Genomic DNA, 27,414 nt, shown 5'->3' with positions numbered 1-27,414 from the left:
TGTGTGTGATGATTTAAGGTGTTGGAGTGCAAAAATATGAAGAAAAGGTGCTCTAGCCAGAGGAAGAGGAATCCAATCTAGAAAAAAATCAGATTTCGTGCACCCTTAGCAGTGAAGTCGGCCCATAGCATCCGCCTTAGCATCCGCACCTGGGCAAAGCTGAGATGGAGGAACAAAGGGTGGATGCGTCGCATCCACCCTCGCATGCGAAGCTGAGAAATGGAGGACGAGGTGGATGCGTCGCATCCACCTTAGCATCAATCCCTGAAGCTGATTTGGACTAGGAATAGGAGAACTTTGGCCCCCGACTTTTGTACGCAATATATAAGCCAAAAACGCCTCCTTTAGGTCATCTAACATATTGGGAAGGGGGAAAAAGCCACGACAAAGCTGTGGAGGCCGTAATTCATCAAGTTTCATCTTTCTCCCACCAAATTTAGTAATTTTTATGTTTCTTTGTATGATTTGTTGTTTGGCTACCATGTTTATGTGGAGCTAAACTTCACGTTCTAGGGTTGTGCTTCTTTCATGACTATTGTTATTCTGATATTGATTTTGCCTTCTTGATTTATCATATTGGTTTATTTATTCAATCTTGCGCTTAATTATTTAATTACTTGATCACCAATTGAATACTATCTACGAATCTAGAATTGAACTCGAAAGTGGGAATTCTAGATTGCATATAGGATTGAGTAGAGCAAGTTCTTGAACTCGGGCATCGGAGAACGGATTCGTGGTTAGGATAGACATATACCTAATTGCCTTGCTTGGTTGATTTACAGGAATTATAAATGCGTTCTTGTTGATTCTAACTCCATAGATATAGGCGTTAGGTTAGCTTGAATAGGCGAGTAAGAACTCGACAGATTCTTATGAGCAATATTAACCCTGTCAACCAATAAGCTAGATAAATTAGCTGGTCAATTCAATTTAAGAATACAATATGATTGTTAGATAGCCCATAACCCTAGATCGTTTTCATTACATTGATATCATAAAAAATCTGCTCTTTCTTTGTTTAAAGTTTATTATTTATAATTTTTTTATTTAATTAGTTTAGAATAAAATATTTTTAAGTTTAATTCTTGTTTAGATAATTAGGATAGTCTAATTTAGTTAATAGTTAATCATAAGTCCTCGTGGGTTTAACATCCGACTTTTAGTCACTTTATTACTTGACGACCGCGTATACTTGCGTGAGTGTGTTTGGTCCCAACAAGTTTTTGGCGCCGTTGCCGGGGACTTAGAAATTAACTATTTTTATACAGTAGGCTTTTACTTTTATCTTTACAAGTTTTTTTTTCTTCTCTTTTTGTAAATATTTTATTTTTATAACTATTTAATTTTTCTCTTAGTGTGTTTCTAGTTCTTTCACCATGACATCTGGGGATGAAATATATGGAGGTAAGGTTATTGATGAAGACTCTTGGTTGACGGAAGACTTATATGGCCCGTTATTTTGGGCTTGTCATGACCTGAACTCTTGGAAAGCTGAATTTGAATATGGGAGTAAGGGTTGGTATTGGGACGAATATTCTCGATTAAGGGAATATGCGGAATGCCGTTGTCTTTTGACAACTTTGGTGAATGATTGGTCTAAGGAGAGAGATGATCTTGCACATAAAATTGATAATTTTGGCCTGGCTGTGCATAACTTGGATGCAAATTTGAATGAAAAGGTTGATGTGTGTAATGGCCAACAATTTAATGATGAGTTGTGTGAAGCTGAAAAAAATCTTCTAGACCAAATTGAGGAGCTAAAACAAGAATACCAATTATTAGACCATGTTTTTCTTGAGGATGCCAATATTGAGAAGAATGCTCTAGAGTCATATGAGGGAATAGATAACATTACTTTGGGAGACTTGAGTGTGCGTATATATGGGGATGTAAATAGTAGTACAATTCATGAGTTAAGGCGCATTAGACCTCATTCCAATATTTTTTTCACATTGTGTTTAGATAGTAAGATAGTAATCGAGCCATCTGAGCCAATAAGGGGGTCAAAGGGTGAGGATGAGAGTGCCTATACTCTTGAATTTGTCATGCCAAAAAGAAAAAAATACATTCCTCATCTAAAGGCCGAGAAGTGTAGAGTAAAAAATTTATTACTTGGCCTGGTTATCTTTGTAGCCCCACCACTGGAGCATAGCCGCAGACTGGATGCCATATTAGGGGCTCAATTCATAAGTTCGAGGTGGAGGCAAAAAGTGATTCACGTCGTGCCGCGACGTTAAATCAGGCGCTTGTTGGGAGGCAACTCAGCTTTACTGCTTTCTTTTATTTTTGTTTACTTTTTATTTTATTTTATTTTTATTATTTTGTAGTATTTATTTTTGTTTTGTAGGATTATGAGCATAGGAAGCAAAGCCATTAGAAGAGTGCAAAAGCGAGCTAGATGGTGAGGACTAAGTGTGGGGTGCCCACACAAAGGACGATGCCTGGGGGAAGTCTGAGTACCTCGTGAGCCGCTATTGCTTCGGCCTTTGGCCTACCAGGGAGTCTCGTTTACCCTCTTATTATTTATAATGTGCATTGAGGACATTGCAAAATTTTAAGTGTGGGGTGAGGAGATCGTTTGGATGAGTTTCTGTGCTATTTTAGCTTAGTTGTAGTACTCATTCTTAAGTGTAGTAGCTTTTGTGAAAAAAAAAACGAAAAAAGTAGAAAAATTGGACTTTTCCCGACGATTGATCTCCTAGACAGTTTTCTTGAGGGATTAAAGTCTAAACAAAAAAAATCCAAAAATATGTCTTTCAGCTTTCTTTAGGTAGTAATAATCCCCTATAGTTTTTCTTTGTGCCTCGGTTCTTTTCCATGGGATGTAGTTTGAACCGGGTAGTTTTTTTCTTTCCGAGTAGATTAGGAATTTAGGAAATAAAAGGAGGAAGAATGATGAACCTAAGCGCCCTTGACTTGTTTCATAGTAGCATATTTATGCTTTGGCATGTGTAGTATCTCCCCTATATTTTGATATTAATCTTGATGCCTTTATATATTGGATAACATGTTTTGTGATGACTATTTCTTATTTTCTTGACTTGTGTTCACTTTGCGCTTAATACTTAATATCTCATGGCTCCGTGAATACTTGCATTATTTGAGAGTCGGAATGGGACCTTCCCTTAGTGAGTCATGTGCCATGTGTGGTGAGGTTTTTGTGTTGTCCATGTATTGTACTTGTGTCTAGAACTTGCCCGGTATGTGAGTTGAAGCGAAATTTTAGGTGATGCTCGGTTTGAAAAATGATTTTAGGCTTTCTTTAATCTTTTTGAGCTTATTGCTTATCACAAATAAAATCTATCCCCTAGTTAACCCTTTTGAGCCTGTAGACCTTTTATTTGGTACCCACATTACAAGCATATACCCTTTTTATTCTTAATTGACATTGTTTTGATCCTTTTACCTCTTAAAGAACTTTAATTGTTAGATGGGCGCTAAAAGAAGTAAGAAGGGACTAAGTGTGGGGTGACTTTTGAGTGGAACCAACAAAAGGAAGAAAGGTGCACTTGTTTTGTAAAATACTACACTAGCGGAAATTGAAAAAAAAGGAAAAAAAAAGAAGAAAAAATAGAAATGAATAAATTGTTGTCTTGTTCTTGCTAGTGGGTATGAATTAAAGTAGTGCTTAAAGAAAGAGGAAATATTGTTGGGGTGATATTATTTGTGAAATTGAAGTGGTGTTGAAGAAATTGCGCTTAAGTTATTTGATGATGTGTTAAAGTGCTTAGGAGGTTGAGTCACTATTCCTAAAATATATCCTACATGTCCCTTAGCCCACATTACAATCATGAAAAAGTCTTAATTAATTTTAGATCGAGCGAGCTTACATTAGTAGAGATTTACATTAAGGGCAAGTCTATGGTACCAATTGCATGCATGTGACTTCTTTGTGAGAGTGAGCGATTTTCTTTGATATATGTGAGTCATTAAAATATATTTGATCATGAGATTCGAATGCGTGGATTAAACTCGCTCTCTTATTCTTGTTGTGAGGGCACATAGTTTCACGAGGGATAGGTAACGTTATTAGACTTCTCTATGATATTGGGTGTTCAAGCCATGAGTGCATAGTGACATTAAGTCAGTTTTTGAGGTTAGGGTTGTTGTGAGCATGTTGTCTTTGTTTGAATATTTTTAAAGAATGACATAAGTAAAGGGAAGTGTATGTAATGCATATTCTAGAGCCTAATTGTAGCAAATAACCATGGTCATATGTGTAGTGTGCTTTGAATGATAAGAGCTTAATTTTGTTTCGTCTACTATATTGATGGTTTGTTCGAGGACGAACAAAGATTTAAGTGTGGGGTGGTAATGTTGGGCATATTTCGATATGTGTTGATGTTACTTTACCCATATTTTAACCGCTTTTTGATGCTATTTGATCTTTAAAATGCCCAACATGGTTTAATTATTGGTTTTATGACTAATTGAGTTGTGTGTGATGATTTAAGGTATTGGAGTGCAAAAATATGAAGAAAAGGTGCTCTAGCCAGAGGAAGAGGAATCCAATCTAGAAAAAAAATCAGATTTCGTGCACCCTTAGCAGTGAAGTCGGCCCATAGCATCCGCCTTAGCATCCGCACCTGGGCAAAGCTGAGATGGAAGAACAAAGGGTGGATGCGTCGCATCCACCCTCGCATGCGAAGCTGAGAAATGGAGGACGAGGTGGATGCGTCGCATCCACCTTAGCATCAATCCCTGAAGCCGATTTGGACTAGGAATAGGAGAACTTTGGCCCCCGACTTTTGTACGCAATATATAAGCCAAAAACGCCTCCTTTAGGTCATCTAACATATTGGGAAGGGGGAAAAAGCCACGACAAAGCTGTGGAGGCCGGAATTCATCAAGTTTCATCTTTCTCCCACCAAATTTAGTAATTTTTATGTTTCTTTGTATGATTTGTTGTTTGGCTACCATGTTTATGTGGAGCTAAACTTCACGTTCTAGGGTTGTGGTTCTTTCATGACTATTGTTATTCTGATATTGATTTTGCCTTCTTGATTTATCATATTGGTTTATTTATTCAATCTTGCGCTTAATTATTTAATTGCTTGATCACTAATTGAATACTATCTACGAATCTAAAATTGAACTCGAAAGTGGGAATTCTAGATTGCATATAGGATTGAGTAGAGCAAGTTCTTGAACTCGGGCATCGGAGAACGGATTCGTGGTTAGGATAGACATATACCTAATTGCCTTGCTTGGTTGATTTACATGAATTATAAATGCGTTCTTGTTGATTCTAACTCCATAGACATATAGGCGTTAGGTTAGCTTGAATAGGCGAGTAAGAACTCGACAGATTCTTATGAGCAATATTAACCCTGTCAACCAATAAGCTAGATAAATTAGCTGGTCAATTCAATATAAGAATACAATATGATTGGTAGATAGCCCATAACCCTAGATCGTTTTCATTACATTGATATCATAAAAAAATCTGCTCTTTCTCTGTTTAAAGTTTATTATTTATATTTTTTTATTTAATTAGTTTAGAATAAAATATTTTTAGGTTTAATTCTTGTTTAGATAATTAGGATAGTCTAATTTAGTTAATAGTTAATCATACGTCCTCGTGGGTTCGACATCCGACTTTTAGTCACTTTATTACTTGACGACCGCGTATACTTGCGTGAGTGTGTTTGGTCCCAACATTATTTTACAAAAATTATATATATTACCTGTCTCGGCATACATGTGTAACACACGTGTCGAGAAACTATTTTTTAAAAATAGTCACACTAATTAGCCATTACACATGGTTAGGTGGGGCCAATTTAATAGCCATAATTAACTACTCCCTCCGTTTCAGTTTATGTGAATCTATTTTCTTTTTGGTCCGTTCCAAAAAGAATGACCAATTTCTAAATTTGGAAACAATTTAGCTCACACTTACTATTGTACCTTCAATGAGAAGCTTTTATAACCACACAAATACTCTGGCCCCTTTTTGATTTATTTAGAACCACAAATTTCAAAAATCTTCGTTTTTTCTTAAATTACGTGCCCAATTAAACATGTTCACATAAATTAGAACGGATGGAGTATAACTTTTAATAAGAAGGGAATATAGTTAGGGGTTTTAGGAGCCTAACACAAGTGAGTATAGTTTAAAGAGGTTTTAGCATATTAACTGATGCCAAAAACCCAAATTCCCCAAACAAAAATTTACCGCCATGTCCGACGATTTCGATTCTCATGCTGTTTCTGCTTCCAAAGAACCCCTCTCTGTTTCTTCCAACACCAAAGGACACCAACTTCAAACCGACTCCCTTTCTTTCACAGAGAAGGCCATCTCTGATAAGACAAGCATTGATGATATCGGCTGGAATCTCAATATGGGTGCCTCTGAAGTCAAAGACAAAACCCTTGTGCCCAAAGTTACAGATTTTGTGACCCAAAGTGGAATATTGGCTGGTGAATCCATCAAGAAAGAAGAAGACAAGGGGAGTATTGAAGAGAATTTGTTGGGGTCCAAAGATGATGGGACTGTGCGGTGTTCACTGAAGATTGAAGTAATTGATGATACAGCAATGTTTGATATCTCTCAAGTTGGAAAAAGTTGCACTGTTGATAAAAGATTGAGGGGTTTTGATGGGAAATCAGCAAGTAATAGGAAGAAAAAGAATGCAATTCATCAAGTGGAAAAAGAGAATGGAGAAAAAATGGTGGCAAGAAAAGCAAAACTTAGTAATATGGAAGAAGCCAAAGAAAAGAATTTGAGGAAAGGAGGAGGAGAAGAGAAAAGGGTTTATTGTAGAAAGGAGTTGGAAATTTTGAGATTTATTGGAATGGAAGAACAGAGGAAAAAATGGACTGAGGTGTACATTGGGCTTGATGATACTGTGCAAAAGGAGTACGATGGCCTCGTTGATTCTTATACTCAAAAGCACATCCGCCGGCCTCGTAGACACCTTGGAAAAGAAAATACCCCTGTGATTTCTGGTAAGTTTTTTCTATCCTTCTCTCAACAACTTGTATTATCTGAATTTTCTTTTTTCTGCTTTGTTGAATAGTAGTGTTGCTAATGCTGTTTGTTCTTTGGTACCTGGTGTTTCTTGAGGGTATAATTTACTATATTTCAGTAAAGATTACATGATGCTTTGTGGAGTCCGATAGAAATAATTATGTTGTGAAGTTTAGCTAGTAGTAATATATTTGGAAGTTTTGATAGTTAAAGTTGGTTACCGGGATAAAGATATTAATTACGGTATAAAATTTGGGATTATACTTATCCCATGCTTGATTGTGTGTATTAGCTAATACGATATAGTATAGGAGGTGAGATAGATAATCCCATGGTTATGCCAGAATTATAGGAGGTGGAACACGACTGCGCAGTGCATTAGGGAAGTCACGAGAGAGGTATTAGGGATCTCAAAGGGTTACTCTGGTGGTCACAAGGAAGACCGGTGGTGGAATGGAGAGGCGTAAGGAAAAGTGAAAACCAAGAAAGTAGTGTATCTGAAGCTAGTGGAAAGTGTAGATGAGGAGGAGAAGAGGGCGAATATGGAGCATTATAAGTTGGCTAAGAAAGACGCAAAGTTAGCAGTTACGGCGGCCAAGACTGCAGCTTTTAGTCGTTTGTATGAGGAGCTCGAGGGCCGAGGTGGGGATAAGAGGTTGTTCAAGTTAGCCAAGCCGTGAGAAAGGAAGGCGCGAGACTTGGACCAAGTGAAGTGTATCAAGGACGAAGAAGGTAGAGTTTTGTTGGATGAGGGGCTTATCCGTCGGAGATGACAGACCTACTTCCATAGTCTCTTGAACGAGGAGGGGGACAAGAGCATTCCTGGGTGATTTGGAACTCTCCGGGAGTCGTTGTGACTTTGGGTATTGTAGGCGGATTAGAGTGAGGGGGCTATGTGTAAGATGAGCAGTGGCAAAGCAACCGGACCGGATGAAATCCCGGTGGAGTTTTGGAAGAGTGCGGGCAAGGCAGGCTTATAGTGACTTACTAGGTTATTTAATGTTATTTTTAGAACGAAGAAGATGCCCGAAGAGTGGAGGTGGAGGACGATGGTTCCTGTATACAAGAACAAAGGTGATATTCAAAATTGCAATAACTATCGGGGTATCAAGCTGCTTAGCCATACTATGAAAGTCTGGGAGAGAGTGGTAGAGCTAAGGGTGAGGAGGAGTGTGTCTATTTCTGAGAACCAATTTGGGTTTATGTCGGGGCGTTCGACTACAGAAGCCATCCACCTTGTTAGGAGATTGATGGAGCAGTATAGGGAGAGAAAGAAGGACTTGCATATGGTGTTCATCGACTTGGAAAAGGCGTACGATAAAGTTCTGAGGTAGGTTTTGTGGAGATGTTTGGAGGGCTAGAGGTGTACCTGTTGCCTACGTTAGGTTGATTACGGACATGTATGATGGAGTAAAGACCCGAGTGAGGACGGTGGGTGGGGACTCAGACCATTTTCCGGTGATGATGGGGTTGCATCAGGGGTCGACAATCAGCCCTTTTTTGTTTACTCTGGTGATAGATGTACTGACGCGCCACATCCAAGAGGAGGTGCCGTGGTGCATTCTATTTGCAGATGATATTGTATTGATTGACAAGACACGAGACGGTGTGAACGTGCAATTAGAGGTATGGAGGCAGACCCTGGAATCTAAAGGTTTCAAGTTGAGCAGGACCAAGACAGAATACTTGGAAGACAGAATACTTGGAAGACATAATACTTGGAGTGTAAGTTCAGTGGCGAGACTCAAGGAGGGGGAGGAGAGGTGAGGCTGGACTCGCAGGTCATCCCTAGGAGAGGGAGTTTTAAGTACCTTGGGTCTATTATTCAGGGGGCTGTGGAGATTGATGAAGATGTCACACATCGTATTGGGGCGGGATGGATGAAATGGAGACTCGCTTCCGGTGTTTTGTGTGACAAGAAGGTGCCACCGAAACTTAAGAGTAAGTTCTACAGAGTGGTAGTCAGACCAACGATGTTGTATGGGGCTGAGTGTGGGCCAGTCAAGATCGCTCATGTCCAGAAGATGAAGGTAGCAGAGATGAGGATGTTGAGATGGATGTGCGAGCACACCAGGTTAGATAGGATCAGAAATGAGGTTATTCGCGACAAGGTGGGTGTGACCCCTATTGAGGACAAGATGCGGGAAGCGCGACTTAGGTGGTTTGGTCATGTGAGGAGGAGGAGCACAAACGCCCCGGTGAGGAGGTGTGAGAGGTTGATATTGGAGGACCTACGGAGAGGTAGAGGTAGGCCAAAGAAGAGGCGGGGAGAGGTGATTAGGCAAGACATGGCGCAACTTTAGCTGACGGAGGACATGACCCTTGATAGGAAGGTATGGAGGTCGAGGATTAGGGTAACAGAGTAGGTAGTCTAGAGTGTTCATAACAGTAGTATTGGCGCGCAGTCTCGCCTTTTGTTGGTAATAGGTTTTTATGACTAACCGTTGTTTTCTTTCATTGTTGATCACCTTATTATTTGGTTGTTTTTATTCTGCGTTTATATGGCTTCTTGGTACTGTCCCTTCTTGTCTATATTTTCATTAACGTGGTGCTTATGCTTTCCTAAGCCGAGTGTCTATTGGAAACAACCTCTCTATCCTCACAAGGTAGGGATAAGGTCTGCGTACACACTACCTGTCACGACCCAAACCGATGGGCCGCGACGGGCACCCGGTACCTTACTCAACCGAGTACCAACATAACATATCTTTTCATGTCATACTATCATAGATAATTGAGCTGGAAGGCTGCCGTGAGATAAGTAGAATACAACATGTAATACCAACTTATACATAAGACATAGGGCCTATAAGACCAAAATAACCACTCATACACTGAACATAGGCTGACAAGGTCATACAATCTTTTACGTACATGACATCTGTCTACAAGCCTCTAAGGATACATAATTTTCATAAAGGTCGGGACAGAGTCCCGCCATACCAAACAATACACGTCTAAATCATACTAACCAAACAAGCAACTTCGAAGCAAATGGAGCGCACCAACATTTTCCGCTGAGCTGATAGCCTACTTGGAGGGCTCTCGACCTATCTATCGGGACCTGCGGGCATGAAACGCAGCGTCCCCAGGCAAAAGTGACGTCAGTACAAATAATGTACCGAGTATGTAAAGAATGAAAATCAGTAAATAATAGACATGAGAGAAACATAGAGTAAAAGGCTCGACATGTACGTTTGCATAACTCTGTGAATCATTTCATTTTTATAATGTCATGCATATGCGTATAAATGTCATATCATGCATAGGTATATGCGTTCATAACATTATCAAGCCTCTGAGGGCATCCCATCATATCGTTTCGGCCACTGTGGGCAAATCATCAACGTATACCAGCTGATCAGGTGGTGGTGCGTATATAACGCCGTAACCTTTTCCCATATCCCATATACATATACATACATATATACGCGTATATAACGCCATCTGGTCATGGGTCAATATGCATGTATAAATGAATGCAATGCATGGGAAATACGTCAATAAAATCTTTTGGAGTGTCATAAGACCATTATGCCTCTGATTAATATCATGAAACAAACTTTATCAACTTACGTATTTTCTGAGACTCATGAACAAACGATAGTATAATAAGACTTATGGGAAAACAAGAATATACACATCTCTAGCATTTCTACGAATAGAGTAATTTATGGAAGTTGTGCATTTGCTCATTTCCTTTGGGTCGTATAGATCATGCCAAAGAGAAAGACGGGATAGCCTTAACATACATGGAGTAGGGAAAAATCCGTATGATATTCTTGGAAAAGGTTGCACCGTACTCCCTTAGAATCGCAAAATTTCACATTGCTAATGTGCTAAGAAATCTCGTTGGATTTCTTTTGTAGGAATTGGTTGAAGATTTTGTAAAAAATCTCGTTGAAGCCAAAATAATCGTTGGAATTGTTCTTGTTGGATTGAGATAAATGTCCGTTTTTGAAATGTTGGAATTAGGAACAAAAGTTATAAGATTACCTTTGATTATTTTAAGGCCAAAAAATGATGCTCAAAATGCCAAACTTCTAATATCTTTTACGTAAGTGTCATGTGTATGACCTTTTAAATAGCCACCTTTCATTCTAAGCTATGAGTCACTAGATGTGAAAGGGGGGGCTGCCACCTCATGCCCTTTAATACTTATCCAATATATCCCCAATTAATTAGGTAACATCCCATTACCCAATAATTAATCAATTACCCACATAATTAAGAATTATCTCAAAATAATCCCATTCCCGAACTTACGTCGATTAACTTATGACGAAACCTTAACGTACGAAAATGCAGAATGTAACATCTCATTTCCGAGCTTATATCAATTTACTTATGGCGTACTTCCATGTACGAAAACATGGGGTGTAACACTACCCTCCCCAGATCCCACGGTGTGGGATATTACTGGGTATGTTGTTGTTGGATATCCTATGGATATCCCAGACCTGAACTGAACGACCCTCAATCTTTGTTAAATAGTGTTCATTTCTGTCAGCATGGTGGTACTACGTTAAGAGATTGACAGGTTGGATTCTTGAATCTGTGTGTTTCTCTTACACATTCGTTCTGGTTGTGTCAATTTGATGGATTTCTAAATTTCTGTTGGCACAGGTGTTTTGGCAGCAAAAGAACAAGGAAAACATCTGAAAGTTTATACACAAAGAAACATGACAATTAGGAATCTGAAAGACTTCGTGTTTTAACTAGCCATTAGGTCTTTACTAAATGTACCCAGTTCGAGATAAAGGGTTGAAGGGAAGAGCATTTCTAACCATTGTACAATACCTCTGCTGTGCAGAGAAGTGTTTGGGATGGACATTTATTCCTTATTTGCTCATATCTGACCACAGTGATGATTCTGAGTGTAGATAGCTAGCTCTTGTAATTGAAACGTTGATACTGTGGTAGATAGAGTGCTGATGTGTTTATGTGTATTGTTTATGTAAGTAGAAAGTAGTACACTGGAAAATAAACTGCTGGTGTAAATGTTTTGTCTACTTGCAGTTGTAAAGTGAGTGAATTGATGAAATATCATTTGCATTTGAAGTGAATAATACTCGACGTAAAATTTGCTTGAGGATGATCTATTAGTTGATTTTTCTGGATTTACCGAGACCTGTAATAGAAGTAGCTGAATGTATGTAAGTAATTGTTTATGCCTTTCAGGTAATGACCATTCAGAGCACTTGCATGATCAAGAATGCAATGTTAATGAAGAAAGTGATGATAGCGATGATGATTATAGTAGCATTCAAAGACCTGCCTTTATAGTTACAGGAGAGCCGGACTTCGATTCTGGTCCTCCTGAAGATGGACTTGAGTATCTTCGGCGTGTCAGGTATCATCTTCTATCTGTCTTTAATAGGGTTGCTCTTAGACTATGGTTGGTCAATGTTATGGCTGTTGCAGAAATTAAAAAGAATAAGGCTTAGATCTAGGATGACAAATTGTGCTTGAAGTCGGTCTAGAGCTGGATGAACCTTTTCTGTTAGCTATTCCTTTAAATTTTTGAGTTAATTGCATTGCGATTGTCTTATTTTATCCTTAAGATTTTTTTCTAGAAAATGCAATTTCATATTTTACATTCACTGTAGTGCTTTCAGTTGTTATCAGAGAGATGCAAGGTGCTTCCAACATCCCATATCGAATACCTGATTCCCTGGGATTATCCATCTATTCAACACCCACCTGTGCATGTCCAAACATATAGGCAATTCTTGGTTTTCTTCAAATGAACTACCAAGGCATCTGCTTAGAAAATCAGGTGATGGAATGATGTTGCCATGGACCTTAATGTTATCACCTAGGGCACCTTTGTTAATGTTTCTGTTGAAATCAGGATTGTTCTTTTTTAGGAGCACCTGTTTTGTTTCACCACCTCTGCGAATGTAGTTGAGTCTAAATCTTTCTCGTTTCTGAAGACCTCACCTTTCAACATGAGAGACTCAAATCTTTGTTGCCAAGCCATTCTACCCTGAACTGTGTACAACACTACAACTTCCGGTAGAATGATCAAACTCTGCTGCCTTGAACAGCAACTATGCTTCACGTCCCTCTGAAGCTTTGTGAAAATTCCATACGGCATGTGGAGTTTTCTGTTGTTTCAACCCAATTGTACCATGCTTCACTGTCATAAGACTTGTTACCACAGCTATGAAATAAATTCTTCTTTGCATCATTAATAGGTCTGTTTTTTAACCAATCACTTTAAGACATGATTGGAGAAAACCAAAGAAACAGTTTTCTGACAAAACTGGCATACCAGAATTCTAGAGAGAAGTTGGGCATTCTCTCACTAGCTTTCCATTCCACTTTCATATCCCCTTTCCTCACATGCTCAATCAATCTTATGCAACGGCATACGTCAAGTCGTCAATTGTTGTCCTGTGCTATGTTGCTCGGACTCTCCAAAAGTGCTGCCGCACCGGTGTCGGATCCTCCAAAAATGTACTAAATTTGGAGGATCCGACACGCACCCAACAACATTTTTAAAGAGTCCGAGTAACATAGGTCCTGCGAACTCCACTTTTATGCTACGTTTGCTTCGGTAAGGAGCAGGGAGTAGGGGAGACACTGTGTCTTTTCAGGAGCTTTCAGCTCTGCTGCCAGATTGACCGTGCCTTCTTTTCTCTGCCACAATAGGAGGCTAAGCATCTTTCGTGGCTCTTATTGTCCCCCTCTAATTTTTCAGTCTTAAACTCTTGGTCACCAGTATCGTACCTGATGTATTGTACACTTGTGCCCAGGCAGAGTGAAGCTCTTGATTCGAGTTAAAGCTAAAAGAGAGGCTTTGTTTGACAATCTTATGAGTATTTTCAGTGAGCATTTGTTAGCTAAATTTTAAACACCTTTTGAGACTTGGTGGATATTTTTACAAGTTAGCTAGACTTTGTATTTCCAAATTTCCTCATTTTCTGTAACCTGTTTGGCTGGCCGTGGCGTTAAGTTGGCTCTAAAATGATGTGTATGCTGAAATTGTCCTAGGTGGGAAGCATCACTGTTGCCCAAAGTGAAGGTTGCAAAAGTTGAAGGCAGTAGACTTAACAAAGAACAGACGTATTACATGCCCCAAATTCCTGATATTGCAAGCTGTCTAGAGCACTTGTTGCCGCTCAAGGAGTGGGAGGAAGCATTCCTTGCTGATTTTTCAGAGTTAAGACAGGTATTTTCTGCATATTTGCTTGAAGTATTTTTAGAAATGGAAATGCAATAGTTGTTTTGAGTCATCCAAGTGTCAGTATCATATTACGAGCTCTGCTCGTTCCCCCTGAAAATACGATCAGAAATGCTTTGTTTTTATTGAGTTTTGGTGCTGGTAGTGCTCCTGGAACACTTTATATATATTTTTTATGGAAGGAACTTGTGGTTCGTTTCAGGCTTTATCACGTTTGCCAGCTAATATTGGAACTTCCAGCCAGCTGCATTCTGCAACCTTTGTTGATCAAGAACACTCTTCAAATCAGCTTCCTGAGGGCATTATTCTGGATAAGTTTGATGGTTTAATGCCAGGAGAAGACGAGTCTTACCTATGTGCTGCTGGTGATGATTCTGCCTTGGGAAATTCCATACCTAAGTCATCTCTTGCCGAAAGATTTGTCAACAGCCCTACCTTATCTGTTATCTTACAAATGGATGCTGTAGCTCGAGTCACAATGTTAAGGAAGCGAATTACAGCTGTACAAAGCATGACCACTCTTTCAAGGGACGACTGCTTATGGTTGTTTGCTCTGTGCACTGCGGTTGATACTCCTCTTGATGCCGATACATGTGCAGCCCTACGGTCATTAATCCGGAAATGTGCAATCTTGAGAGCTGACAAGTCCAAACTCGATGATGAAGTTATTATGCTAAATATGTTGCTCACAATATCTGGCAGATATTTTGGACAGTCAGAACAATGAAAATCTTTACTTCATCAAACAGCCCTGTTGGAAACTTGAACAAAATTCACTTCTGCAATTTTTCATCACTTTCCAGAGTTTTTTGGTCATGGTGTTCCCATGATATGTATACTGAAAAGTAGAGTTCTGTATTATAGTTCATTTTCTCCAACTTCTGTCAGAACTAGTTTTTACACTAGAAGGAAACCTCGTTTAGTGATTCCATGCTTCCATCTTTATGCACAGTAACCTCTTCAGAAGCAGTGCCTTTGAAGTTCTCTAAAGCGTCCAATCTGTGTCATTGAGATTGTATACGGTCGAAATAGATTTCGGCTTTCGCACGTCCGATCGAATTCGAACGATGGTCGATCGAACTGAGACTCTAAAGATGGAACAAACAAGCCTCGAACCCGAGGGGCCGATCCATGTCGAGTTGGACATCGTTTTCGAGCTCTAGTCCAAATCGAACTATGACGCTGAGTAAAGCTATCATGTTTATGATCTAGAGACCAACCAACATTGGCCCCGAATCAATTCGAGAGCTCGAGTCGGAATCGAGCTCGAGCCAAGATCGAGAGCTCGAGTCAGAATCGAGCTCAAACCAAGATCGAAGGCTCAAAGCAATATCGAGCTCACAGACAAAAGCCGTTGCAATCCCACTAGCGAGAATCTTGGCAGAAATTGTGGAAAAACTGATTTATCATGGGTCTCCCACTGAGTATTTTTTTTTTATTATGCTTAGAGCAAGGTCCCTCTATTATAAAGGGCATGGTTATCATTTATCAAGGGCAGGTTTTCTCAGGCTTACATTGTAATAAAAACGCTATATCCTCCCACAGTAAAGAATCGTTCTTTCAGATTTCTTAAATTGATTCTATTTGTTGAAGCCTAAGATTCATTGTTCCTTATAACCTTATCTATTTCGCATTCTTTGCAATCCATATTTCTATTTCTATTTATCCTTACAATTTGTATCAAGTTACGCCACATATTCTTGGAACTACGTATAAATTCAACTCTATCCATTTTTCGGGTAAACAGTTTGGCGCCCACCGTGGGGCCAAGGATAACAGTGGTTATTTGATACGAATCTGAAAAAACACGCCATTGTGTTTTGCGCTTATTTCCGAAAACATCTTGAATTTCGGATCAGCTACGAATAACCATCAATCAAATGGCTTCACCGATCGATAACGGGGCCGGTCTTCAAGACGAAAACAACAACTTGACACCCAGTACTGAAAGACCACTTGTGAACACCGTTGGAGCTCGAATCGGAGCGCCAATTGATATCAATTTGCATGTAGCCATTGAGGCGAACCTACATGCTGAACCCGAGAATAGCATCCATGGTGGAACTCGATCTGCGGTTCGAGATACTCATAACGTCGAGGAAAACGGTGTTAGCTTGCGTATGATTTTCGAAATGTTGCAAGCCTAACAGGCAGCAATAGCCCAGTTGCAGAGCCAAACCCAGCTACAAAGCAGGCCGGAGCCCAATCCACCCCGAGAAATCACCCACAGAACGGAACAAGCCATAGTGAAGTCAAATGAGCAAGAATCGGGGACTACTCCCGAAATTGCTAAATTACTCGAGGAACTCACAAAGCGAGTCGAAACCAATGATAAAAAAGTAGAAACTTATAACTCTAGGGTCGATCAGATCCCGGGAGCTCCACCAATGATAAAAGGGTTGGATTCGAAAAAATTCGTGCATAAACCCTTTCCCTCGAGCGCAGCCCCGAAACCAATCCCCAAAAAATTTTGTATGCCAGAAATTCCCAAATATAATGGAACGACCGATCCCAACGAGCATGTCACTTCTTACACATGTGCCATCAAGGGCAATGATTTAGAAGACGATGAAATCAAATCTGTGTTGCTGAAAAAATTCGGAGAGACCCTCTCGAAGGGGGCGATGATTTGGTATCACAACCTATCGCCAAACTCCATCGACTCGTTCGCCATGTTAGCAGATTCTTTTGTGAAAGCACATGCCAGAGCCATAAAAGTCGCAACAAGGAAGTCGGACCTCTTCAAGGTAAGACAAACGGATAACGAGATGCTGGGGGAATTCGTATCTCGTTTTTAAATGGAACGAATGGACCTGCCACCAGTCACAGACGACTGGGCCGTTCAGGCTTTCACTCAAGGTTTGAACAAGCGAAGTTTGACGGCTTCACGAAGATTAAAGCATAACCTGATCGAATACCCAACCATCACATGGGCCGACGTGTACAATCGGTACCAATCGAAAATTAGGGTCGAAGATGATCAATTGTGGTCTGAACCCGCTATTCGAGGGGTTACTAATCGGGAACGAGGTCCGATTGGAGATCGATACCAACTGTACAACGGAAGCCACAGAGTCAGTGAATCGATACATAACATCAGGCAAAATAATAAAAGAAGCGATCGAAGTCATGGCTCCCGAGGGCTGATAAACAAAAGCAATTTCGATAGGCCTGCCGGATCTAAGGAAGCACCTCGGTTATCAGAATATAACTTTAGCGTCGATGCATCCGCCATCGTATCGGCTATCAGACGCATCAAAGATACTAAATGGCCTCGACCCATGCAGACCGATTCTGCCCAGAGGAATCCCAATCAAACATGCGAATATCATGGCACCCATGGCCACAGAACGGAAGATTGCAGGCAACTAAGAGAAGAAGTAGTCCAGTTATTTAACAAAGGGCACCTTCGGGAATTTTTGAGCGATAGGGCGAAGAACCATTTTAAAAACAGGGATTTCGGCAAGCAAAACGAGCAAGAAGAACCGTAGCACGTCATTCACATGATCATCGGTGACGCCGATACCCCTCAGGGACCAGTGCTTAAATGCACTAAAACATCGATTGTGAGGGAAAAGCGATCTCGAACCCAAGATTACGCACCTATAGTGACTTTGTCCTTCGATGATGAAGATGTAGAAAGAGTCATTCAACCTCATAACGATGCACTGGTAATATCCGTACTCATGAATAAAACTAAAGTTAAGCGTGTGTTGATCGATCCAGGTAGCTCGGCCAATATCATTAGATTGAAGGTCGTAGAACAGCTCGGCCTGCAGGACCAGATCTTACCCGCAACTCTGGTTCTAAACGGATTCAATATGGCATGTGAAACCACCAAAGACGAGATAATCCTACCAATAAACGTGACCGGAACCATCCAGGAAACGAAGTTTCACGTGATCGAAGGCGACATGAGATACAACGCCCTTTTCGGAAGGCCATGGATCCACAACATGAGAGCTGTACCTTCGACCCTACACCAGGTCCTCAAATTCCCAACATCGAGAGTTGTCAAAATAGTGTACGGAGAACAACCAGCCGCAAAAGAAATGTTCGCCGTCGAGGAAGCGAAATCAATATCCTCGCCTTTGCCTATAAAGGGATTGGTCTCAGAAGGAGAACGGGACACCAAATAGCAATACAGACGTCGGCTTCGACCCAGCCAGATAACCAGAAGATCGAAGAAGATGATGATCAAAGGGTCCCTCGATCTTTCATGATTCCCGATGACTCCGACGCCACCAAATCAACAATTGAGGAACTAGAGCAAGTCACACTAATCGAGCACTGGCCCGAGCGAAAGGTATACTTAGGAACGGGGTTGAGCCCCGAACTCAGGAAGAAACTTGTTCAATTTCTTATCGATAACATTGATTGTTTTGCCTGATCCCATTTAGATATAACAGGGATTCCACTGGACATAACGACGCATCGGCTAAGCTTGGACCCTAAGTTCAGACCGGTGAAGCAAAAGAGAAGGCCCCAATCCGAGGTAAAACACGCATTCATAAAAGACGAGATAACCAAACTTCTCAAAATAGGGTCCATTCGGGAGGTGAAATATCCTGAATGGTTAGCCAATATAGTTGTAGTGCCTAAAAAAGGAAACAAACTTAGAATGTGTGTGGACAATAAGGATTTAAACAAAGCATGCCTCAAAGATTCTTTTCCGCTGCCCAACATCGATCGCATGATCGATGCCACGGCCGGCCACGAGATCCTCACTTTTCTCGATGCCTATTCCGGGTATAATCAAATCCAGATGAGCCCAAAGGACCAGGAAAAAACTTCATTTGTCACCAAATATGGAACATATTGTTATAATGTGATGCCCTTCGGGCTAAAAAATGCAGGGGCTACTTACCAACGCCTAGTAAATAAAATGTTCGAAGAAAAAAATAGGTAAATCAATGGAAGTTTACATTGATGACATGCTAGTTAAGTCCCTGCGCGCAGAGGACCATTTGACCCATTTGCAGGTAACGTTTGAGATTCTGAGAAAATACAACATTAAGCTCAACCCCGGTAAATGTGCTTTCGGGATTGGTTCGGTCAAGTTCCTCGGCTTCATGGTGTCGAATCGAGGAATCGAGATTAACCCTGATAAAATCAAAGCCATCGAAGACATCACCATCGTGGACAACGTGAAAGCTGTACAAAGGCTAACGGGACGGATTGCAGCCCTAGGCCGATTCATTTCGAGATCATCAGATCAAAGTCACAAATTTTTCTCTCTACTCAAAAAGAAGAATGGTTTCGCTTGGACCCCGGAATGCCAACAGGCATTAGAGGAACTAAAACGATATCTATCGAGCCCACCACTACTTTACACTCCAAAAATAGACAAAAACTCTGCTTGTACTTGGCAGTATCGGAAATCGCAGTGAGCGGTGTCCTAGTTCGGGAAGAGCAAGGTATGCAATTTCCCATTTATTATATAAGTCGGACCTTAGGAGAGGCAAAAACTAGATATCCGCACTTAGAAAAATTGGCACTCGCACTGATAAGCGCCTCTAGAAAGTTAAGACCGTACTTTCAATGTCACCCCATATGCGTATTAACCACTTACCCGCTTCGTAATATTTTGCACAAGCCCGAACTATCATGCTGATTAGCTAAATGGGCCGTCGAACTCAGTGGATACGATATCGAATATCAATCCCGTACGGCCATCAAGTCTCAAATTTTAGCAGACTTCGTGGCCGATTTCAAGCCGACCCTCGTACCCGAAGTCGAAAAAGAACTATTGAAATCGGGTACATCATCGGGGGTATGGACCCTTTTTACGGACAGGGCTTCGAACGTGAAGGGGTCCGGGCTAGGCATAGTTTTAAAGCCACCCACGGGTAACACTATTAGGCAATCTATTAAAACTACCAGGTTGACTAACAACGAGGCCGAGTATGAGGCCATTATTGCAGGTCTCGAGCTAGCTAAAAACTTGGGAGCAGAAGTCATTGAAGCCAAATGTGACTCTTTGCTGGTGGTGAGTCAAGTAAACAAAACCTTCGAAGTTCGTGAAGATAGAATGCAAAGGTATTTAGACAAACTACATGTCACTTTGCACCATTTCAAACAATGGACTTTACGGCATGTTCCACGAGAACAAAACAGTGAGGCCGATGCACTTGCGAATTTGGGATCGTCGGTCGAGGAAGGTAACTTGAGCCCGGGGACTGTCGTTCAACTCTCGAGATCCGTGATCGAAGAAGGTCACGCCGAGATAAATTCTACAAGCTTAACCTGGGATTGTAGAAATAAGTACATTGAATACTTAAAGAGTGGAAAGCTCCCATCGGACCCTAAAGATTCAAGGGCCCTACGGACCAAAGCTGCTCGATTCACGTTGGCTTCCGATGGAACGCTATACTGAAGGACATTTGATGGACCATTAGTAGTATGCTTGGGTCCAGGAGATACCGATTACATTCTACGTGAGGTGCACAAGGGCAATTGTGGGAATCACTCCGGTGCCGATCCATTAGTCCAAAAAATAATCAGAGCAGGGTATTATTGGATCGATATGGGCAAAGATGCGAAGGAATTTGTTCGAAAATGTGACAAATGTCAAAGGTTTGCACCAATGATCCATCAACCCGGAGAGCAACTTCACTCAGTCCTATCCCCATGGCCATTCATGAAATGGGGAATGGATATCGTCGGCCCTCTGCCATCAACACCAGGTAAAACTAAATTCATTTTATTTATGACTGACTATTTCTCTAAATGGGTCGAAGCACAAGCATTCGAGAAAGTAAGAGAGAGAGAAGTTATAGACTTCATCTAGGATCATATCGTATGTCGATTCGGGATACCTGCCGAAATAGTATGTGACAATGGGAAACAATTTGTGGGCAGCAAAGTGACGAAATTCTTCGAAGATCACAAAATAAGAAGGATATTATCAACACCGTACCACCCTAGTGGGAACAGACAGGCCGAATCAACCAACAAAACCATCATTCAGAACCTAAAGAAGAGGTTGAACGACGCTAAAGGAACGTGGAGAGAAATCCTACCCGAAGTCCTTTGGGCATATCGAACGACATCAAAATCCAGTACGGGGGCAACCCCGTTCTCCTTAGTATATGGGTCTGAAGCATTGATACCAGTCAAAGTCGGTGAACCCAGTGCCAGATTTCGATACACAATAGAAGAATCAAATAACGAGGCTATGAACACTAGCCTTGAATTATCGGACGAAAAGCGAGAAGCTGCTCTCGTCCAATTGGCCGCCCAAAAGCAACGAATCGAGAGATATTATAATCGAAGAACCAAGCTCCACCATTTCAAGCCCGGGGACTTAATGCTAAGGAAAGTCACCCTCAATACCCGAAATCCAAACGAAGGAAAACTAGGACCGAACTGGGAAGGACCATATCAGGTTCTCGAGAATGTCGAAAAGGGATCATACAAGCTCGGTATTATAAACGGCAAACAGCTATCAAGCAATTGGAATGTGTCACATATAAAATGATACTACTGCTAAGGTACGACCCCTCAATTATTCATTTACATTTCAAAACTGATCCCTGCAGAAGTCCGAACAGGAGTTAAGATGGATCCTTTGATACGAAGCCATAGATCTGAAAGCACGCGTTGCACTCTTTTTCCCTTAGACCGGTTTTGTCCCAAATGGGTTTTTCGGCAAGGATTTTAACGAGCCAACCAATGATCGTGCTGCATTTACAACAGTATCCGAGGCCTCTTTACAATCGAATACCGGGGGGGCATTAGGCCCTCAAATACATCAAGTTCAGATGCAAGAAAGTTATTTCGCAACAACAGGGTTCCAATAGGAAATGTTGTAAGAGCCAAATGGTCAAAACGAACCATGCTCATGTAGATTGGCCGGAACCCAGGCGCGAAACATGAACACATGTGTAGTGACTTGCAAAGAAAGTTCTCCTCTTTACCGACATCTTATACCCAAGAAAAATTCCTCGATTTGGAGATTTATTACGCAAACAGAATTAAGATAAATTCGACCTTTACGCCTACGGGCTACATTACTTCGAGTTCGAATCATTCACTCGACGACTAAGCCTACGGGCTACTTTTATCTCGAGTCCGAGCAAGCACTCGCTCGACCTTTGCACCTACGGGCTACATTACTTCGAGTTTGAATCATTTACTCAAAAACTAAGCCTACGGGCTACTTTTATCTCGAGTTCGAGCAAGCACTCACTCGACCTTTATGCCTACGGGCTATATTACTTCGAGTTCGAATCATTCACTCGAAGACTAAGCCTACGGGCTACTTTTATCTCGAGTTCGAGCAAGCACTCACTCGACCTTTACGCTTACGGGCTACATTACTTCGAGTTCGAATCATTCACTCGACAGCTAAGCCTACGGGCTACGTTTCTCTCGAGTTTGAGCAAGCACTCACTCGACCTTTACGCCTACGGGCTACATTACTTCGAGTTCGAATCATTCACTCGACAACTAAGCCTAAGGGCTGCTTTTATTTCGAGTCCTAGCAAGCACTCGCTCAACCTTTATGCCAACGGGCTACATTGCTTCGAGTTCGAATCATTCACTTGATGACTAAGCCTACGGGCTACTTTTATCTCGAGTTCGAGCAAGCACTCACTCGACCTTTACGCCTACGGGCTACATTACTTCGAGTTCAAATCATTCACTTGACAACTAAGCCTACGGGCTACTTTTATCTCGAGTTCGAGCAAGCACTCACTCGACCTTTATGCCTACATGCTACATTACTTCGAGTTCAAATCATTCACTCGACAACTAAGCCTAAGGGCTGCTTTTATTTCGAGTCCTAGCAAGCACTCGCTCAACCTTTATGCCAACGGGCTACATTGCTTCGAGTTCGAATCATTCACTTGATGACTAAGCCTACGGGCTACTTTTATCTCGAGTTCGAGCAAGCACTCACTCGACCTTTACGCCTACGGGCTACATTACTTCGAGTTCAAATCATTCACTTGACAACTAAGCCTACGGGCTACTTTTCTCTCGAGTTCGAGCAAGCACTCACTCGACCTTTATGCCTACATGCTACATTACTTCGAGTTCAAATCATTCACTCGACAACTAAGCCTAAGGGCTGCTTTTATTTTGAGTCCAAGCAAGCACTCGCTCGACCTTTACGCCTACGGTCTACATTACTTCGAGTTCGAATCATTCACTCGACAAATAAGCCTAAGGGCTGCTTTTATTTCGAGTCCGAGCAAGCACTCACTCGACCTTTACGCCTATGGGCTACATTACTTCGAGTTCGAGTCATTCACTCGACAACTAAGCCTAAGGGCTGCTTTTATTTTGAGTCCTAGCAAGCACTCGCTCGACCTTTACGCCTACGGGCTACATTACTTCGAGTTCGAATCATTCACTCGACGACTAAGCTTACGGGCTACTTTTATCTCGAGTTCGAGCAAGCACTCACTCGACCTTTACGCCTATGGGCTACATTACTTCGAGTTCAAATCATTCACTCAACAACTAAGCCTACGGGCTACTTTTATCTCGAGTTCAAGCAAGCACTCACTCGACCTTTACGCCTACATGCTACATTACTTCGAGTTCGAATCATTCACTTGACAACTAAGCCTAAGGGCTGCTTTTATTTCGAGTCCGAGCAAGCACTCGCTCGACCTTTATGCCTACGGTCTACATTACTTCGAGTTCAAATCATTCACTCGACAACTAAGCCTACGGGCTACTTTTATCTCAAGTTCGAGCAAGCACTCACTCGACCTTTACGCCTACATGCTACATTACTTCGAGTTCGAATCATTCACTCGACAACTAAGCCTAAGGGCTGCTTTTAATTCGAGTCCGAGCAAGCACTCGCTCGACCTTTATGCCTACGGTCTACATTACTTCGAGTTCGAATCATTCACTCGACAACTAAGCCTAAGGGCTGCTTTTATTTCGAGTCCGAGCAAGCACTCGCTCGACCTTTATGCCTACGGGCTACATTACTTCGAGTTCGAATCATTCACTCGACGACTAAGACTACGTGCTACTTTTATCTCGAGTTCGAGCAAGCACTCACTTGACTATTATGCCTACGGGCTACATTACTTCGAGTTCGAATCATTCACTCGACTAATAAGCCTACAGGATACTTTCATTTCGAGTTCGAGCAAACACTCACTCGACCATTATGCCTACGGGCTACATTACTTCGAGTTCGAATCATTCACTCGACGACTAAGCCTACGGGCTACTTTTATCTTGAGTTCGAGCAAGCACTCACTTGACCATTACGCCTACGGGCTACATTACTTTGAGCTCGAATCATTCACTCGACTAATAAGCCTACATGCTACTTTCATTTTGAGTTCAAGCAAACCCTCACTCGACCATTACGCCTAAGGGCTATATTTATTCGAGTTCGAATCATTAACTTAACTAGTAAGCCTAAGGGCTACATCACTTCAAGTCTGAAAAAACACTCGATCGATCATAGAGACTACGAAGTCCAAATTTGTTTAAGTTGTTTAGATCCTTGTGAAAACATTCATAAAGGCATGAATAAAGTCTTCACGAAACAGAAGCAAGTTGGAAGAATTATCAATATACAAAATTATCTACATGGTTGATTACAACATAAAAACTAAGGACTAAACTTCTTGGTCATCCTCAGGAGCGGTCTCTTCTTTATCGGGCTCCCCCCGTTCTCGGATCCGCTCTTTCTCCCATCATCATCATCATTGTCATCATCATCGTCATCGAAAACCAGAGCTTCAGCATCGACTTCGAGTTCTTTGGCCCTTTTTATATCTTCAGCGAGATCAAAACCACCAACATGGACCTCCTCGAGGGTTTCCCTTCGGGATCGGCACTTAGCTAATTCGGTGACCCGATGTGCCCGAATATCGGTGGTCTTAGCTGCCTCTCTTGCTTGGACCTGGGAAGCTTCAGCATCGGCCCGATAAACGGCCACGAGTGCATACGCATCGGCCTTTGCCTTTTCGGCATCAGTTTCGGCATTGGCAAGTATAGAGGCCAACCGAGCCTCAAGCTCCTCTATTCTTCTTGCTTGAACAGGCCTTTTTCCTTTATTTTCTGAGGTTGGGTTTTGGCCGACGATAACTGTGCTCGAGCAGTTTCTTTTTCTGCAGCAAAGTGGTCCATACCTTCTTTCCACTGCAAAGACTCCATTTTTATTTCGTCGACCTCCTCACGAAGCTTCCCGATCATCTCGATTTTTTGCTGTAGCTGTGAGACCGAAAAGTTAGCCATCGTTCCAATATCAAGCCCATAGGCTTTCAAAAGTATCATTACCTGCTCAGACAAATCGGTCTGATCTCGGTAAGCCTTGGCCAACTCAGCTCGGAGGTCTTTTATTTCCTCTTCTCTCTTCCCTAAGAGAAGTCTTAGGGAGTTCCTCTCATCAGTAACCCATTAAAGGTTGGCCTCGTATCGATGCAGCTCGTTTTGAGACCGAGAACATGCTTCTCGATGAACTGCCGCTGCCTACAAAGAAACAAGAAACAAAGTTAACGAAAAGTAAACATAAAGGTAGTACCGGCAAAATAATTTTAAAATCTTACCTGAATCAAAGCCTGCCGCACCCCGTGAAAAAGATCCGATTCATCACCAGTACCGGCAACGTCCTCGATACCGGTAAACAGGTCACGAAAGGGATACTCTCCATCGTGAGGCCTGTCTAGATCGAGGGCCCTCAGAGCTTGGGCTTCCCGAATCACCCCAGAAGAAAAAGTGGGAAAGGTAGGCGAATCTTCGATTGCTGATGCCCCAAATGAATCACCTGGAGCATTCTCTTCGGTTCAAAGGGATTCGAGGGCCCCTTCAGTCATATCCCCTGCCCGTTGGCTCCGATGAGATGCATCTTCGATAATTCGGGGACTCTACCCAAATCTTTCTCAGGTATATCCTCAGTTCGAGGCGGAGCCTCGTGAAGTATCATCAATCCAGCTGCCGATGGGGCATCGATGGTTCTCTTCATTCGGGCCGCCAGCGTGGACCCATCATTTTCTTCTTCTTCTTCTTCTTCTTCTTCATCTTCATCCCTTAGACGCAGAACTGATTCCACGGTTAAAGGAATGGCATTCTTGTTCGGCTTACGAGCCATCCTCTTCTTCGGTTTTGGATCTTCGGGAATGAGGGCTCTTTTCCTTTTGTTTTCCTTCACCGGTTTTGGGACAGAGGCCAAGATTTCTTCCTCGTTGGACAAAGGCCTCAAAACCGCGTCTTTACCCAAACCTGCATATGGAAAATCTTAATAAAATATTTGAAAACCACCTCGTTTGAATCACCAAAGAGTACGAGAATGGGGCTTACCATGATTTTTTGCCTCCCACCGACCCTTTGACAAATTATGCCATGAGCGCTCCGCGTATGTGGAGGTCGAAACAAGAGCTCGTGCCCAGTTCTTGAGATCGGGAACTGCTCCGGGCATCCAGGGAACCACTACATCACAAAAAGGGGAGTGTCGATGAGAAAAGAAATGAAAGAACAAAGTAGAAGTTACAGCAGGATCACACTTACGTTTCATATTCCACTCCTCGGGAAAGGGCATCTTTTCAGCCGGAATCAGGTCCGAAGTCCTCACTCGAACGAACCTGCCCATCCAACCCCGATCCCTGTCCTCGTCAATGCTCAAGAACAGAGCCTTGGTAGCCCGACACTGAAGTTTTATTAACCCTCCTCAAAAAAGTCGAGGACGGTACAATCGGATAAGATGGTCGAGGGTGAACGACATCCCCTCGATTTTGCTCACAAAATATCGGATCAGGATTATGATCCGCCACAAAGAAGGATGGACCTAGCCTAGGGTTACCTGGTATTGACGACAAAAGTCAATAATAACGGAATCGAGGGGACCTAAAGTGAAAGGGTAAGTATATACATTCATAAATCCTTTCACGTAAGAAGTGATATCTTCGTCAGGGGTAGGAATTATTATTTCTTTTTCACCCCAATTGCAATCCTTCTTTAGCTGTTTGAGGTGCTTCTCGATTATCGAACACATGTACCTCGATACCGGCTCACACCGGCCAGGTATCGATGAACCTTTATCGACCTTAAAATCTGAAGTAAGAACACACGCCCCGGGAACACACTCCTCAGGCCATAGTTCTGCCGGTGTCTCATCGACGGCACACTGTGAAGATGAAGCCTTCTCCTTCTGAGAAATGGTTTGTGATGTTTTTGCCATTTTCGAATTCAAAGGTGAGGAATAGAAGAAAGTGACAAAGATTTGGTAGAATTGAAGAGGGGCTTTTGGGAAATCACAGACTTGCGGGTG

At 41.8% G+C, this 27,414-nt stretch overlaps 1 protein-coding gene across 1 annotated transcript; it reads left to right on the top strand.

Moving 5' to 3' along the window:
- Positions 1-6,111: 6,111 nt before the first annotated feature.
- LOC104118794 (uncharacterized) lies at positions 6,112-15,094 on the top strand. The gene is made up of 4 exons (XM_009630154.4): positions 6,112-6,954; positions 12,158-12,329; positions 13,976-14,153; positions 14,368-15,094. The coding sequence occupies exons 1-4, from the start codon at positions 6,186-6,188 to the stop codon at positions 14,890-14,892; spliced, it is 1,644 nt and encodes a 547-aa protein (XP_009628449.1). The 5' UTR covers positions 6,112-6,185; the 3' UTR covers positions 14,893-15,094.
- Positions 15,095-27,414: the final 12,320 nt, after the last annotated feature.

Source organism: Nicotiana tomentosiformis, chromosome 4 (genome assembly GCF_000390325.3).
Source record: "Nicotiana tomentosiformis chromosome 4, ASM39032v3, whole genome shotgun sequence".
NCBI classification, from domain to species: Eukaryota; Viridiplantae; Streptophyta; class Magnoliopsida; order Solanales; family Solanaceae; genus Nicotiana; species Nicotiana tomentosiformis.
The sequence above is the reverse complement of the archived record's forward strand: the minus strand, read 5'-3'. Positions and strand labels throughout refer to the sequence as shown.

What these genes read in the sequence shown, in the direction of transcription:
- LOC104118794 (XM_009630154.4), top strand. Translation starts at nt 6,186, where the DNA reads ATGTCCGACGATTTCGATTCTCATGCTGTTTCTGCTTCCAAAGAACCC. An exon ending in GAGTATCTTCGGCGTGTCAG is followed by an intron (nt 12,330 to 13,975) that starts GTATCATCTTCT and finishes AAATTGTCCTAG; the next exon opens with GTGGGAAGCATCACTGTTGC. An exon ending in ATTTTTCAGAGTTAAGACAG is followed by an intron (nt 14,154 to 14,367) that starts GTATTTTCTGCA and finishes GGTTCGTTTCAG; the next exon opens with GCTTTATCACGTTTGCCAGC.